This window comes from Neoarius graeffei, chromosome 12, assembly GCF_027579695.1.
Source record: "Neoarius graeffei isolate fNeoGra1 chromosome 12, fNeoGra1.pri, whole genome shotgun sequence".
Classification (NCBI taxonomy): Eukaryota; Metazoa; Chordata; class Actinopteri; order Siluriformes; family Ariidae; genus Neoarius; species Neoarius graeffei.
In genome coordinates, this window is record NC_083580.1 from 72929289 (window position 1) to 72946372 (window position 17084).

Genomic DNA, 17084 nt, shown 5'->3' on the forward strand with positions numbered 1-17084 from the left:
AACAGGAGAGTGAGAGCGAGAGAGAGATGATGCACTTTGCTGAGAGATATTACGCCAAGTCATCGCTTAGTGTGCACACTCATCCCTCGCCAGCTCGGCTCCGAGCTGCGTTTGGGGAAATGACTCCCTGAATGACTCATACAAGAACCACCACCAGACATGAAGCTTCATTAAAATCAGTGAGGCTAATATCAGAAAAACGACTACTAGAATCCAATATTAACTCATCAACGAGACCAAGATAATGCCATGCTTCGACAGCAATCCTACTTATCATCATAATTAGTGACTTTCTAATCAGTATCCGATCACTGCCTGACAGCCGCGCACGGAAAACATGGTGACGCGAGTCGACCAGGCGTCCTCGAGTTTATACAAGAATAAAGAACTGATTATGCTCAACAGGACCCTCTCTCGACATCTCGCTAAACTTCTGTCTTCTCTTAACCTCTTAAAAGTCTCCTCTCGTTCTTATGCGTTGATGAACAGTGAACAGGTATGAATCACATACATTGCGCCAATCCTAGCAAGATTAACATGATTAGCATTTCCACACTCGCTAAGGCTTTAACACCATAAGCAGAGGCTTTGCGAAGGTTCAACTAGCTTCGTAATAAGGCTGTCTGATCCGGCATAGAAATGGATGAACGTAATCAGGTTAAAAAGAGAGCTCTATAATCCAATATATTCATGGAGCTACTTCTGTCAACAGGCTGGAGCAGTCATACCATTTTTACGGTAAGAAATTAACACAATGTGCTTACGGCATTTTGCTGAAGTATACAGATCAATAATCAAAAAAAAAAAATCAAGCTGATGAAAAGTATGGCATGATAGGCTATATCTGCCTGGCTGAGAAGACTACAGAAGAGAGAGAAGATGGATGATCGATGATGGTTGGGTTCATTAACTGGATACGTCTTTGCTGTTGTCTCTCTCGAGGATGCTCGAAGATTCGACTCGGCGAATAAACTTAAAAGAAACGTGACCAAATTATATCGCGTTAGAGATGTTATAATCTGCAGTTTCTGCAGGAAGTCGTTCTAAAAGCTTCACTCCTCAGTGTTCCCCCAACAAACACTGTCCTAAATATCAGCACTGTCTCAGCAGAGAGCTAAATGATAATAATCAGGCTTACACCATGTCAAAACAAATTAACGTGACCTTTAGAAAGGCATTCGTCACATTTCCAAGACACTGTACTTACCACTAAGTACCAACTGCACAGTCACACAGTGAAACATCACTAAAACAAAAACCAAACATGTGCTCATACCGAAACGTACAGATGGAGACATCGATTTGTATGCGCCAATGATTTTAAAAAACAAACATGGACAGCGGAACGTCTCAAAAAGGTGGTGAAACTATAAGTCTAGCGCCCCTACTGGCTGGCTGTGGTATAATATATAGCTCCGCCCATCCCTATGAGTTTCAAAAAAAAAAAAAAATATCTCAACATCTTAGTTTTCTTATCTAAACTGTCTTTCGATCTAGTGTCTAAACCGAACAGCTTCTTTTCCCAATGCTGATCTCTACGGATTTTTATTTTCCCCAGAAATAAGCTTTTAAAAAGTTATTCTACTGTCGTATAAATACGGAGGTGATTATAGGAAATCCTACGCACTGATTGGTCGAGAAATTCAGAATACTTCTCAATAATCGCCTTGAGCGACTCGGCAAAATGGCGGCCAATCGCTTCGTCACCGCGAGTGAGGAAGAATTACAAATGATGGAAAAAAAAATGCTGTTCCTAAAAGCAATAAAGATGCTACGACCAAATCCAAAGTCCTTCCCATGCCTGTCGCGCACAGGGCGGCGCAGAGCTTCGTTTCTGTAGCCCTCGACCTCTCGCCTATTACATAGCTAGGGTTACAGTGGGGGGCTAGTCCTCTAGTAACCACGAGAGAGTCTGACTCCCCACTCGCATCTGTATTGCAGTGTGCCTTGCCAGACGACAGTAGGTATCATTTTTATGATGGTCCTTGGAATGACCCGACCGTGAGTCGAACTCGCGATCTCCCGATCGAGAGGTGGACACGCCAACCACAAGGCCACTCGCCGGTCAAAGATGCTACGAAGTTTGGTCTAAAACTATTCAAAGGCAAGCTGGGATTGAGATTTATTTTATCAATTTCAAAACAAAAGTATTTTATGTGAGTCGGCAGAGATAAGTGACAAATCTGCACGCATTATATTTGCATGCCACTTTTGAAAATTGAAATACATTTTTTAAATACGATTTACTTTAAAAAAAAAAAAAATCACTCATGTATTTATACTAAAAGTTGTGTAGCCGTCTCAGTTTCGGTGAATAATGGGACTACTGCACTTTAGTGGGCGCAAATAACCCTAACCCAGACAAACACCGGTTTTGATGACTTCGACATATAATAAAACAAGGAATTGTTCTAGGTATTGTTGTTTGAGGTACTGGTATTACCAATACCTAAATAAGGTATTAGGTATTGATAATACAGGGGCTACTGCCCCTGAACTCCTGCTTAAATTCACTCAAACACCGCTAGGCTCGGTAAACGTAAACAGCATGGCGGAATTGCGCCCACTAAAGTGCAAACTAGCCTGAATAATAACTTCGACTTTGACTCTGTTGTTATTCACCGATATTTGTTTCACCTTTGGCAAATAATAGTTAAACATCATACAACCCCGATTCCAAAAAAGTTGGGACAAAGTACAAATTGTAAATAAAAACGGAATGCAATAATTTACAAAATCTCAAAAACTGATATTGTATTCACATTAGAACATAGGCAAATGAAAGTGAGACATTTTGAAATTTCATGCCAAATATTGGCTCATTTGAAATTTCATGACAGCAACACATCTCAAAAAAGTTGGGACAGGGGCAATAATGGCCCTTTTCCACTACCCTTTTTCAGCTCACTTCAGCCCGACACGGCTCGCGTTTCGACTACCAAAAACCAGCACGACTCAGCTCGCTTCAGCCCTGCTTAGCACCCAAAACTCGCACCGTTTTGGAGTGGGGCTGAAGCGAGCCAAAGCGAGCCGAGTGGGGCTAGGGGTGTGAGGAGACACTCCCCTGTGCACTGATTGGTGAGGAGGAGTGTCCTCACATGCCCACACACGCCCCGCGAGCGCGCTGGGATCTGTAAACACCGTAAACCCGGAAGAAGGAGAATTACGAATTACGAGAATTATGAAGCCTTATGCGCCTCGCCTCATCTATACGCTCTTGCCAGTATCTGTTGGCGTTGTCGGTGGCAACAAGCCACAGCACCAAGACCAGCAACACTAACGACTCCATGTCCTCCATGTTTATTGTTTACTATTCGGGTCGTGAGACTACCGCTTAAAAGCTCACTGATGTCACTGTTTGCGCTGCTTAACGACATCAACTGACGTCCACCCACTTTCGCTAACTCCACCCAATGTGTCCACCCACTTCCAGCCAGCACGGTTCAGCGCAGTTGTAGTCGAAATGCAACTCCAACAGCCCCGCTCAGCCTGACTCAGCACGGCACGGCTCAGCCCGACTCAGCCGCGTTTGTAGTGGAAAAGCGGCATAAGAGGCTGGAAAAGTTAAAGGTACAAAAAAGGAACAGCTGGAGGACCAAATTGCAACTCATTAGGTCAATTGGCAATAGGTCATTAACATGACTGGGTATAAAAAGAGCATCTTGGAGTGGCAGCGGCTCTCATAAGTAAAGATGGGAAGAGGATCACCAATCCCCCTAATTCTGCGCCGACAAATAGTGGAGCAATATCAGAAAGGAGTTCGACAGTGTAAAATTGCAAAGACTTTGAACATATCATCATCTACAGTGCATAATATCATCAAAAGATTCAGAGAATCTGGAAGAATCTCTGTGCGTAAGGGTCAAGGCCGGAAAACCATACTGGGTGCCCGTGATCTTCGGGTCCTTAGACGGCACTGCATCACATACAGGCATGCTTCTGTATTGGAAATCACAAAATGGGCTCAGGAATATTTCCAGAGAACATTATCTGTGAACACAATTCATCGTGCCATCCGCCGTTGCCAGCTAAAACTCTATAGTTCAAAGAAGAAGCCGTATCTAAACATGATCCAGAAGCACAGACGTCTTCTCTGGGCCAAGGCTCATTTAAAATGGACTGTGGCAAAGTGGAAAACTGTTCTGTGGTCAGACGAATCAAAATTTGAAGTTCTTTATGGAAATCAGGGACGCCGTGTCATTCGGACTAAAGAGGAGAAGGACGACCCAAGTTGTTATCAGCGCTCAGCTCAGAAGCCTGCATCTCTGATGGTATGGGGTTGCATTAGTGCGTGTGGCATGGGCAGCTTACACATCTGGAAAGACACCATCAATGCTGAAAGGTATATCCAGGTTCTAGAGCAACATATGCTCCCGTCCAGACGACGTCTCTTTCAGGGAAGACCTTGCATTTTCCAACATGACAATGCCAAACCACATACTGCATCAATTACAGCATCATGGCTGCGTAGAAGAAGGGTCCGGGTACTGAACTGGCCAGCCTGCAGTCCAGATCTTTCGCCCAGAGAAAACATTTGGCGCATCATAAAACGGAAGATACGACAAAAAAAGACCTAAGACAGCTGAGCAACTAGAATCCTACATTAGACAAGAATGGGTTAACATTCCTATCCCTAAACTTGAGCAACTTGTCTCCTCAGTCCCCAGACGTTTACAGACTGTTGTAAAGAGAAAAGGGGATGTCTCACAGTGGTAAACATGGCCTTGTCCCAACTTTTTTGAGATGTGTTGTTGTCATGAAATTTAAAATCACCTAATTTTTCTCTTTAAATGATACATTTTCTCAATTTAAACATTTGATATGTCATCTATGTTCTATTCTGAATAAAATATGGAATTTTGAAACTTCCACATCATTGCATTCCATTTTTATTTACAATTTGTACTTTGTCCCAACTTTTTTGGAATCGGGGTTGTAAAAGGCATGGATATATTTGGGAATGACGTGATTGACAGCCTTGGCGATGCGCTGGACCCTGGAATTGGAGAAGGGGGCAGGCCTACCAAATGAGTAGGTGTACCCGACTTTGACTCGTCTCTACTGCGCAGACTCTGGCTCCAAATTTGACAACATGGCAGAAGAATCTTGGTTTCATATTTTGGATTCTATAGAACAGAAGGGCATGGAGCCATGTCGTCCATTTTTTCCTCCTACAGTTATCAGAATGCACAAATCCTGGTCTCAGCTACATGTCTTCGACAGTGAAATACACATCCTTCTGAAAGGTGGCCCAAAAAAAAAAAAAAAAAAACCTTAGGGACATGACAGCTAAAATACAACTCTCTCTGTGTTGAACAAATCCATTCTGCTGCGCTGAACCCCTCTGGTGCTAAATCACACAAAGAAAGCAGAGAGTGCAGCAAACGGGTCCCACTCACCTTGACTCTCTCTCTCTTCTGGCACTTCATTCCCATATTTCCCAAACTGTGAGAGAGGAGGAATTATTTATTTTTTTAAATTTACTGCAGTTTGTTTGCTCAGTAACGATGGAGCTAAAGCCTGATAAGGAAAGCAATTCAAATCCAGACAAAGTGATGGACTGAAGAGGTTAGTAATTACGAGCAAGACAAGCTAACAAGGATGCATCACGCTGCAAAATCCAGAAGTCGATTGACAAATCTACACAGAGGAACGTGGAGAGTGCGCCTGTGACACTCAAGAGCCTGACGATACTGTATGTAAATAGTCCGGTGACCTAGAAAAGCATGACAGACCTTCAGCCGGGGGGGTCGTTCCTGCCCTCCTCATCCTGCGTTATTCCTCTTTTTGTCTTTTACGAGCTGTGGTTAAATTGGACTCCATTCTAAACATTGAGTAATGGTGCTTATCAAAATTTGAGTCCTAACACTCTACTCCACTCCACTCATGCGATTCGTGATGAGCTCCAGGCTGAGGTATGAGCCACGACTCTTTAATCATGTCCTAAGATTAAATACGATGACGTCATCTGACATCATAAATCACAGTGATAGGAAAAGAGCGACGGCGGGAGGGGAGGGTGGGTGTATGGCTGGAAATAAATCAATAAATAAACAAACAGACAGACAGACAGAGACATTCCTTCCAAAACATGTAAACGCTAAATGTCTTAGTAACTCGAATCAAATCCAGATAGTCAACAGAACTAGTATCAGCACCGATCTGATCCTGAGCATCTCTCTCCCTCTCTCTCAGAACAGATGCTGACCTGAAACCCCAGATCGACAGATATCAGATCAGATTTGACACCTTATCCAGTAGGGCTGTAACAATATGCGTATTGAAATCGAAATCGCGATATGCAGAGCCACGATCCGTGTCGCGATACAAGAAGGCAGAATCGCGGTACACCCTTTCAAACTTCTCCTCAGCCCAAAAACAGAGGTGCTTCCAAACTTCAATTTATGAATACTTTACTTTTTATTTAAATTACATTTTAAACTTACTTAAATTACTTTTATTTTTTATATCTATTAGTAAGTAGTTTTTTCGCCGACCTGCGACAATCTTCTGCGAGTCACGCAACGTCCACACTCGCCACTGGCAGAGCATTCATTTCTTTTAAGCGGTCGCCATTCTGGTTGCGACGTGGGGAGCGAATCTGTAAACAAGCAGCTCATTGGCTGGCTAGATGTGCCACAAGCCAATCACAATCACTTGACCGGAAAGGCATGCAGTGTTGCCAGATTGGGCGGTTTTAGGTGTTTTTTGGCTGGTTTTGAACATATTTTGGGATGGAAAACGTTACAGTATGTGGCAACACTGAGCATCTGCTTGGGCGGAAGCCTTCTGCGGCAGTTACATTTTGACACGCGAGCAATGTTTCACTATAAAAATTCCGTAATTTCCGTCTGTTTGCCGCGATCACAGAAAATCATTGGCCCTATGAGAGTGAGAGAGCCACCCCTATACCCCCCTCCCCCCCCCCAAAAAAAAATCTTAACGGATTTACACGTTTTGGAAAAATGACTTTCAGAACCGAAAAAAAACCAGAGCTTCCGGCTCAACAGTATTATTTTGAGAAATAAAACAATCTTTGGATATACATTTGTTCATTTTTGCATGTAATTTGCATGTAATTACATATTACTCATTCTCTGCAGTGGTCTGAATTATTTGTTATTAAATAGTTAATGTAAGTAAGTAAATGTTAATAAGTCAAATTTACTACTTTAAAAAAAAACATTTTAAAAAATCGTGGGTGTATCGAATCGTGGGTCAAAAATCGCGATACGAATCGAATCGTGAGTTGGGTGTATCGTTACAGCCCTATTATCCAGTAATCCTGATCTCTTCTGATTTGACGCTGCAAGACTGTGATTTTGACCGGCCCAACAAAGACAACCCAGTGTTAAATCGACTCCACCTCAGCACCTCTGATGGATTTGCATAACTTGCCAACAAGAGCTTTAGAAAGTCAGGTTGTTGACCAGAGTAGATATCAGTCTCAGTACCAAGCATCATCTGATACACAAATCTGATCTCATCCTATACTATATACTAAAATACATAGTACTAAAGATTCGCACAACCCTTGTATCAGTAGTTATTTTAAATGCATTTTATTAAACACCTAAAGGAAAGCCTGACATGCAAAATACACAAGAAATTGTCCTAATGGCAGCACATCCAGCTATTAGATCCAAGTTCAATTCAGTTACGTCACTGCATCTCACAGTGCATACTTCCGTACTAAACAGTACACCGCAAGACACTGCACACTATCTATCCTCACACACTATTTAGTACCCTAGTATGCATTAAGAAGTGGCCGGAGCCTGTTTTCACCACTTCCTAATTAGTTAAGCTGCTTCTTTACACCCAATTGTAATTTTTATAACTGTCATAAATGCAATTAAACACTTATACTGGATGTAAAATGTTTTAAAATGCCGTGAATTACCATTTCAGAATGAGCCACAGGTCAGAGATGTTACCTCAGTGTACATACAGTACATAATATTAGCATGTTAGCTTCGGGTAAACACGGCTAAAGCACAATTATATGAACAATATAAAGCTGAAACAAAGCGACAGCGTTTAATTTGCTCCTGAAGTGAACAGTGAATGAGTTACAAATGTGTGTTTTTGGTAGCTTGGAAGCTAAAACTGTGCAGTTGTGTGTTGGGCGGCCAAGGTTAAGCCAACACAACCCAGCCAACACTGCATGCACGGCGCGTCACAAACACAAACTCGATGGAAAACTCCAGGCAAACTGAAGCCAGAGCTCGGAAACAGGGCTGAAAACGAGCTAAAATGTGTGTGAAGTGCAGTGTTAGCCGGACAGACTTGTCATTAGCCTGCTTGCTTGCTTGCTGGATGGATGGATGGATGGAAGCTTACCTCCTCCTCAGCTCCTCGCTTTTCTCCAGTTCACTCCCATACACGCCAGCTAATGGCTACACGCACAACGGCCGGACTGCGGAAGCGCCTCTGCCCGGTCACGGTGTCTGCTAAGTCCGCGAGGCGACTCAGGAGAGTCCGGTCTTCTCCTTCTCTAAGGGCTTTCGGGGTAAAATCCGAAGTGTTGCCTGTGTTTCGGCAGCATGGTTGCAGGGGCGGAGGTCTGCTGGATAGCCAGTGTGTGTGTATGAGCGAGCGAGTGAGAGAGCCGGAATGACGTCATGGCCTTACCGACAGCTCAACTTGGAAGTTCACTATGGAGCAAAGAGCTAAAGTTACAACCATGCTAACTAGTACATACTAACGCACTAAAGAGCACGCTACAGTAAACCAACAACGGCACTTTTCTGCATACTATTTAGAACGGAAGTATGGATTGTAGCTCTGGTCACCATACCTGTCAACTTTGAGGTTTGGAAAAAAAGGGATATTTCTCAGATTTTTGACTCAGAATAAGGGAAAATTTCGGAAAGTCATACCCTTCACCAAAAGTGGGTGTGTAGTTGAATGGGGGGCGATTTTCTATCTAGTATTTGTGATTTCCTGTACTCTGGTGCATGTTGGTGATAGCCAAGACCCAAACTCAATATGCTTATGGTTTATAGAGTGCATTTGTGAATAAACTATACATTTATTTTTATTTGCTTTCAGTGGTACCAGTTATTTCTCAAATTAAGGGCTAAAATACGTATCTTATGTTAAAATAAGAAAGGTCATTGTATAACCAGTCAATAAATTAAATTCCATTGCAATTTATTATGGTTTTACCATAGCCATGGCCTCAGAACACTAGATAGATAGATAGATAGATAGATAGATAGATAGATAGATAGATAGATAGATAGATAGAGTAATAAAGAGTAATAGAAGATATTAAACCAAGAGTGATTTAAAATGGGTATGTTTCAGATAGGGCGGCACGGTGGTGTAGTGGTTAGCGCCGTCGCCTCACAGCAAGAAGGTCCTGGGTTCGAGCCCCGGGGCCGGCGAGGGCCTTTCTGTGTGGAGTTTGCATGTTCTCCCCGTGTCCGCGTGGGTTTCCTCCGGGTGCTCCGGTTTCCCCCACAGTCCAAAGACATGCAGGTTAGGCTAACTGGTGACTCTAAATTGAGCGTGAGTGTGTCAGCCCTGTGATGATCTGCCGACTTGTCCAGGGTGTACCCCGCCTTTCGCCCGTAGTCAGCTGGGATAGGCTCCAGCTTGCCTGCGACCCTGTAGAAGGATAAAGCGGCTAGAGATAATGAGATGAGATGTTTCAGATAGAAAATAAAATAGACAATGAGTGGATAAAACAGTTAATACACCAATTAGTTTACACTAGGCTATTTATGAGGTCTTAGCCAGGACATACTTAATGTAAACATGTGTAGCTTACCTTTGATTATTTGGGAGGCTTTCGTTTTCCCTATGGAAAATTTCTTTGCGAGGGAAGAGTCTGGGAACATCCAGCCACGCACTTGTTGAAATCAAAGGCAAGGCAAGTTTATTTATATAGCACATTTCATACACAATGGCAGTTCAATGTGCTTTACAGAAGTAAAAACAGTAAACAATAGAGAAATAAAATTACATAAAATAATTTTATTTTTATTCTAAAACAATTAATTAAAAGAATTAAAAGAAAATAATAATAATTAAACAATAGTAAAAATAAAATAATAAAATGAAGTAGTAGTTCAAATAGGAGGAGAAAAAAGAAACCAGCAGAATAGAATAAAGAATAAAATAGAATAAAATTAAAGTAAATTTAAAACATGTAGAGAAAGTAAAGATTATAAAAATTGTAAAGAAGACAATATTAATTATTTAACAGAAAGCATCTGAAAACAGCTTGGCCTTTAACCTAGATTTGAAGCTGCTAACAGCAGGAGCATTTTTAATGTCCTCTGGCAGTTGGTTCCATAGCTGTACTGCATAGTAGCTAAAAGCTGCTTCACCATACTTTGTTTTAACAACTGGTTTTAATAGTAAATTTTTCTGTTTTGATCTGGTAGATCTGATTGGGTTAGGCCGCTGCAACATATCAGAGACGTAATTGGGCCCTGTACCATTTAGAGATTTGTATACCAGCAGCAATACTTTAAAGTCAATTCTGTAGCTTACTGGAAGCCAGTGAAGGGACCTTAGAATTGGAGTAATGTGCTCGGTTCTTTTTGTTCGTGTGAGAACCCTAGCCGCTGCATTTTGAACCAGCTGAAGTCGTTTGATGGTCTTTTTTGGCAGGCCTGTGAAAAGGCCATTGCAGTAATCAACCCTACTAGAGATGAAGGCATGTATTAGTTTTTCCAGATCATTTTTTGACATAAGTCCTCTTAGTTTGGAAATGTTTTTTAGGTGATAAAATGCCGTTTTAGTGATTGCTTTCATGTGACTGTCAAAGTTTAGCTCACTGTCAATGAAAACACCAAGATTTTTAACCATTTCTTTAGTTTTAATCCCTTTTGTGTCAAGAATAGTGGTAATCCTGAGTCTTTCATCTTTTTTTCCAAATAGAATTACCTCTGTTTTATCTGTGTTCAGCTGAAGAAAATTTTGTGACATCCAGCTATTGATTTGATCGATACACTGGTAGAGACATTCAAGGGGGGCATAATCATTAGGTGATAGAGCAAAATAAATTTGGGTGTCATCTGCATAGCAGTGATACAAAATTGAATTTTTATTGATAATTTGCCCAAGTGGGAGCATATAAAGGTTGAAAAGTAATGGTCCAAGAATCGACCCCTGGGGGACACCACAGGTCAAGGACATTGACGTTGAGGAACAATTTCCCAGGGTAACAAAGAAGCTTCTATCTTTTAAGTATGAATTTAACCAATTGATAACTTTACCCGTCAATCCAAGAAAGAGTTTGACGGGTAAAGTTATCCCGTCAAATATCCCGTCTCTTTCAAAGAAAGAGAGGCTAATGTTTTTCTTAGCTATTAGCATCGCCATCTTCACCTCAGACCTAATCACTTGTTCAGCCTCGCCTCCGGACGGAGTTCTGTAATTACTGATGCCTGAGAGGGCGGGGACGTGAATTCATGGCCCGACTTCCTGCTGTAAACTCCTGTCAGAGGCGCATCATGAATTCTGGACCTACCGACTTTTTTATATTGTGAAAATACAGGATATTTTCGGGAAAATTAAAAAAACGGGAAGACAGCGGGAAATAAGTCAAAATAAGGGATTTCCCAGGAAAAACGGGAGGGTTGACAGGTATGTGGTCACACGTCCTAATAAAGTACTAGAAAAATAAGCTAAAATATATATTTTTTGGTCCAAAACATATCCAACCAGTCTTATTTTGAAATGTAACACATTTTTAATAAAATGTTATTATAAACTTCCCCTACATTTTGTACCCAGTCAGTCTTGTTCACTTTTTTTAAAACTACATTTTATTACATTACACTTAATCCAATATCAAAGAAATCAGTTTAGTAGACTGAAAACACACCAACAAGTCATCTTAAATGTGTTTAATGCAAAATTATTTACAAATAGAAAACCCAATGAAAGTTGTGATAGCGTTAGTGTTCACCACTGTTATTTACAGAGTTTTAGCTAAGGATACATTCCTCGTAAACACACAAGTATTTTAAAGTTCTTTTTAAAAATAGTATGGGCAAGTCTTTCTAGAAAAATATTAAAATATATTTGTTTTGTAATATTATTATTAAAAACTATTACACGCGATGTTTTTTTGTTTTGCTAAACCCAGGCTAGTCATTCATTCATTTAGACAGTCTTTAGCTTAGCTACTTATGACACATTAAATATTAATATTCTTCATAAACATACAAGCATTTTAAAATTCTTTTTAAAAAAATTTATAGACAAGTCTTTCAAGCAAAATATTAAAATATATTTGTTTAGTAATATTATTATTAAAAACTATTACACGTGATGTTTTTTTGTTTTGCTAAATCCAGGCTAGTCATTTATTCACAGTTTTTAGCTTAGCTACTTATGACACATTAAATAGAAATATTCCTCATAAACACACAAGTATTTTAAAGTTCTTTTTAAAAATAGTATGGACAAGTCTTTCAAGTAAAATATTAAAATATATTTGTTTTGTAATATTATTATTAAAAGCTATTACACGTGATTTTTTTTGTTTTGCTAAATCCAGGCTAGTCATTCATTCACACAGTCTTTAGCTTAGCTACTGTACTTATGACACATTAAATATTAATATTCCTCATAAACATACAAGCTTTAAATTTTTTTTTAAATGTTTGGATAAGTCTTTCAAGCAAAATATTAAACTATATTTGTTTAGTAATATTAATATTAAAAACTATTACAAGTGATGTTTTATTGTTTTGCTAAACCCAGGCTAGTCATTCATTCACACAGTCTTTAGCTTAGCTACTTATGACACATTAAATATCAGTATTCCTCATGAACATACAAGCATTTTAAAGTTCTTTTTTAAAAAATAGTATGGACAAGTCTTTCGAGAAAAATATTAATATGTATTTGTTAAGTTATATTATTATTTAAAACTATTACAAGTGATATTTTTTTTGCTAAACCCAGACCATTCATTCATTCATTCATTAATTCATTCATATTCTTTAGCTTACTGTAGCTACTTATAACACATTAAATATTAATATTCCTCATAAACATACAAGCATTTTAAAGTTCTTTTTTTAAAATGTATGGACAAGTCTTTCAAGCAAAATATTAAAATATTTGTTTAGTAATATTACTATTAAAAACTATTACAAGTGATGTTTTATTGTTTTGCTAAACCCAGGCTAGTCATTCATTCACACAGTCTTTAGCTTAGCTATGACACATCAAATATTAATATTCCTCAAAACATACAAGCATTTTAAAGTTATTTTTAAAAATACTATGGACAAATCTTTCTAGAAAAATAATAAACTCTTTATATACAGTATTTTTCTTAAGTAATAATATTATTAAAAACTATTATAAGTGATGGTTTCTTTTGTTTTGCTAAACCCAGGCTTAGCCATTCATTCACACAGTCTTTAGTAAAGTAGTAAGAGAATGGATTAGCACATTTGTTTTTATTATTAATTCTCAGAACTGAGTTTTGTGGATCGGTTCATTTTTGAGTAATTCCACAGACTCTGAACAGATGAAGCAAATCGGTTTTAAAACTCAAAGTAGTGAGAACAGGCCACTTCTCAGATAAGTATAGTAATCTAAACTTCCTTCATTTTGCTTCTTTATAAACACATTTAAGATGAACCTACTACTACTACTACTATTAATAATAATAATAATAATAATAATAATAATAATAGGCAGTTTATTAAACTTCATAATGCATACAAATACAGTGCCATAGGGTGACCAGAGTAACCTATGGGACAGTATCAACTTTACAGTTTAACACACTTCAAAATGTAAAAAGCTAACCTATGTACAATAGGTCATGAAAAAAGAAAATCTAAATATTGCATCTCAAAAAGAAAGGAAAAAAATACAATATCTTTGACACCCTATGTACTATGATTATGATTGTGAGTTCATATTTATCTCAATATCATCTTATTGGCTAGATTGTGACTCTTTTTTAAATGTCCTAGCAATATTCCATGTGTTTAATGGGACTATATCAACTTTACAATCTAAAATGCTTCAAAATCTAAATAAAACTAACCTATTTACTATAAATCATCAAAAAAGAAAATCTAAATATGGCATCTCAATAAGAAAAGAAAGAAAATAAAAACAATGTATTATTATTATTATTAAATACTTAAGATTTTAATATGGGGGCGGCACGGTGGTGTAGTGGTTAGCACTATTGCTTCACAGCATGAAGGTCCTGGGTTCGAGCCCAGCGGTCGGCGAGGGCCTTTCTGTGTGGAGTTTGCATGTTCTCCCTGTGTCTGTGTGGGTTTCCTCCGTTTTCCCCCCCAGTCCAAAGAAATGTAGGTTAGGTTAACTGGTGACTCTAAATTGACCGTAGGTGTGAATGTGAGTGTGAATGGTTGTCTGTGTCTATGTGTCAGCCCTGTGATGACCTGGTGACTTGTCCAGGGTGTACCCCGCCTTTCGCCCGTAGTCAGCTGGGATAGGCTCCAGCTTGCCTGCGACCCAGTAGAACAGGATAAAGCGGCTAGAGATAATGGATGGATGGAATATTTGTACGTTATATGGAAAGTACTGTATGGAGTTTCTGTGTAGTGGCTCTTTGGTTGTTCTGGTATTTAAACACACAACTTTTCAGCTGCTAGAGGGAAATCCTGACCTCCGAGCTCCTTGTCCCCAAAAAGAAATCAACACAACAACAAATCCAATCATATATGATTTATTCATTTGTCTCATTACAAGTGATCACAGTTAGAAATAACAAATACTTTCAAATAATTGATCTTTATATGCAAAACATTCATCCATAATCCCATATTTAAAAAAAAGTATAATAAAACTGATTTTTCATTTATGAATATAAACATAAAAAGAAGTAGAATATAGAAAGAATTACATAAGACCAACCAGGGACAATGAAAGCTGATAATCAAGCTCAGCCCCAGAAAGTATAAAATAAGTTATCTATTTCTACACAACATAAATAGATGAAATCACTTAAATCATGTAAATATTTCAAAGTAAAAAATTTTTAATGTACACGTCATAACACAACGGGGTGTGTTCTTCAGAATCTGTCACTGAAAAGTGTATGCCATGAATCTGACCCTATATTATCCAGTATGTAAGGAATGACATGTTCTTTAAAAATGTGAAAAAAAAAGAAAAATGCTTTATTCACTTGAACAAATACTAATAAAAATGTATCATGAGAAAACTGTTGGGCAGGTGGCTTTACAGTGTTTTCCTGTGCTGTGGTCATCAGTTAAACTTTCACTTCAATCTGAGCAAAAACCATTTCATGTGTCATTCATCTCTCTTTCACCAACACGACCCTGTGAGGGTCTTTAGGGTCCTGTTAGCTTATAAGTATTGCACATTGGTATGAAAGAAGTAAACATTCTACCTGGCTGTGGTTCTCTGGAAAGCGGAGCACATTCTCCAGAGCACAGAGGTTTTAAGGCACAGTTTCGGGTTCCCTTCACTTTAGGCACTTATGGAAATAAAGGTGATCGAATGCACATAAAAACAAATCACCTTCACATTGGTTCAGTGGGTTTTGGTCATAATTCATAAATTATGCATAAAATTTACACATACGCACAGTCTTACAGGTAAACACACACACTTGTAATTGCACTAGGATGGGAGATGTTCTCCATTTCATTGCTACTAGGATATACGGTTTTCCGATCACGGGTTACTCCACTGTTACAGATTTGGCCAGGTTCCTTGGGCAGTCCACCTGATGAAGAGAGAGTACTAGATTAGCATGTGCTTGTTGCAAAAACACGCTTAGGCATGCGCATTATGTCGTGAACTTTTTAGCGTTTAATGCTTGCGTTCTCAAAGGAACCATTTGACGCATCATTCATCAGTGATCCTTCTGTAATTCTGTAATATTTCTCTTCTTATTCCATCACTAGACGAATTAACAGCTTTAAGATATTCTTAAAATATCCTAAAAGTTTACAAAATGCTAAATTTCAGTGTATTTATTTGATGATAACTGAAGAATTATTTTAGCATAACTTTAAGTGACTTTCCATGACATTAAAGATAACGAAATGCTGTTAACCCCCCCCCCCAAACGTTTATGATGTCACTTTGTTAAATTTACTAAATTTAACATTTAAATGTACTTAAAGTCACTACTACTACTACTTTAAGAATACTAGTAAAGGGTCTGCTATACCTCAAGTGCCCTTGACTGTTTGGTTATTTGAACCAATTTATGTGTGTGTGTGTCAGGGCTTTGAACCAGAATTTTTTTCCTATTGGTTCGTTCCGAACAGAAACGGAATTTTAACGTTTCCGGTTTTGGGTTCCACCATTAAATAGACGTTCCCGAACCGGTTAGAACAAAAAAAATTTCGTTCCCGGAACGGTTAATTACGTTCCCTGTCAGCTGTTTAACAAATGGCTATAAAATTATGTCTCTGTCTCATCCAGCTTAAGCCAAATGTAGGCTAATTCTATTACAACCTTCATTAAATAAGACAAGAAATAATTCAAAACAATTATTATTTCAAATGTTGGCGATTTGGATTCTCAGTATGTCTTCCCATCTACACAAACAGAAAAAGTGCCAAAAATGAAAGATAATTTGTTTAGTGCATTACCAAAGGCTAGTCAGGCCCTATACAGGGCTTTCCACAAGCGCCGGCTGCCGGCCATACAGCTGGCACACAATTAAGTCCAGCCGGCTACTTTAATGACCATTATTTTTGTATCCCACAGGTTCTAAATATTAATTTTCGATTTTAATAAAATTAAATGTTTATCTAACGGACTGACAATAATGTCAAACTGAACCGCACTCATTTAAGTTGTGATTCGCGCTGTTTGTACCGATAATAACCACAAATTCCCCGCCGACTTCGTTGATCCGCGGCCCCGACATGCGGTGTGCGCGCGCACTCGGCGGAGGCAGTAGCGTGCGCGCGCGTGCACTCGGCGGAGTTTATTTTGTGTTTAACACCCCCCTGGCTGGCTACTTGTTTGTCATGGCTGGCTAGTATGAGCCTTAGTGGAAAGCCCCATATGCATTGACAGGCTAAAAGAGGTTAACGTCATTTAATGTTCGCGAGCCTCTCATTAACGTGGACAAATAT

General features: G+C 39.0%; 2 protein-coding genes across 2 annotated transcripts in view; both read right to left on the reverse strand.

Annotated features, from left to right (window-relative positions):
* The window catches only part of mapk9 (mitogen-activated protein kinase 9), a 39118-nt gene extending 30445 nt beyond the window's left edge, over positions 1 to 8673 (reverse strand). Inside the window, exon 1 of the mRNA XM_060936372.1 lies at positions 8344 to 8673. The gene's annotated coding sequence lies outside the window, so the exon portion shown is untranslated. The remainder of the gene's footprint in view (positions 1 to 8343) is intronic.
* A 6000-nt stretch (positions 8674 to 14673) lies between these two features.
* Positions 14674 to 17084, reverse strand: part of gfpt2 (glutamine-fructose-6-phosphate transaminase 2) — a 40543-nt gene continuing 38132 nt past the window's right edge. Inside the window, exon 19 of the mRNA XM_060936373.1 lies at positions 14674 to 15715. Coding sequence (XP_060792356.1) covers positions 15671 to 15715 — 45 coding nt within the window. The 3' untranslated portion in view covers positions 14674 to 15670. The remainder of the gene's footprint in view (positions 15716 to 17084) is intronic.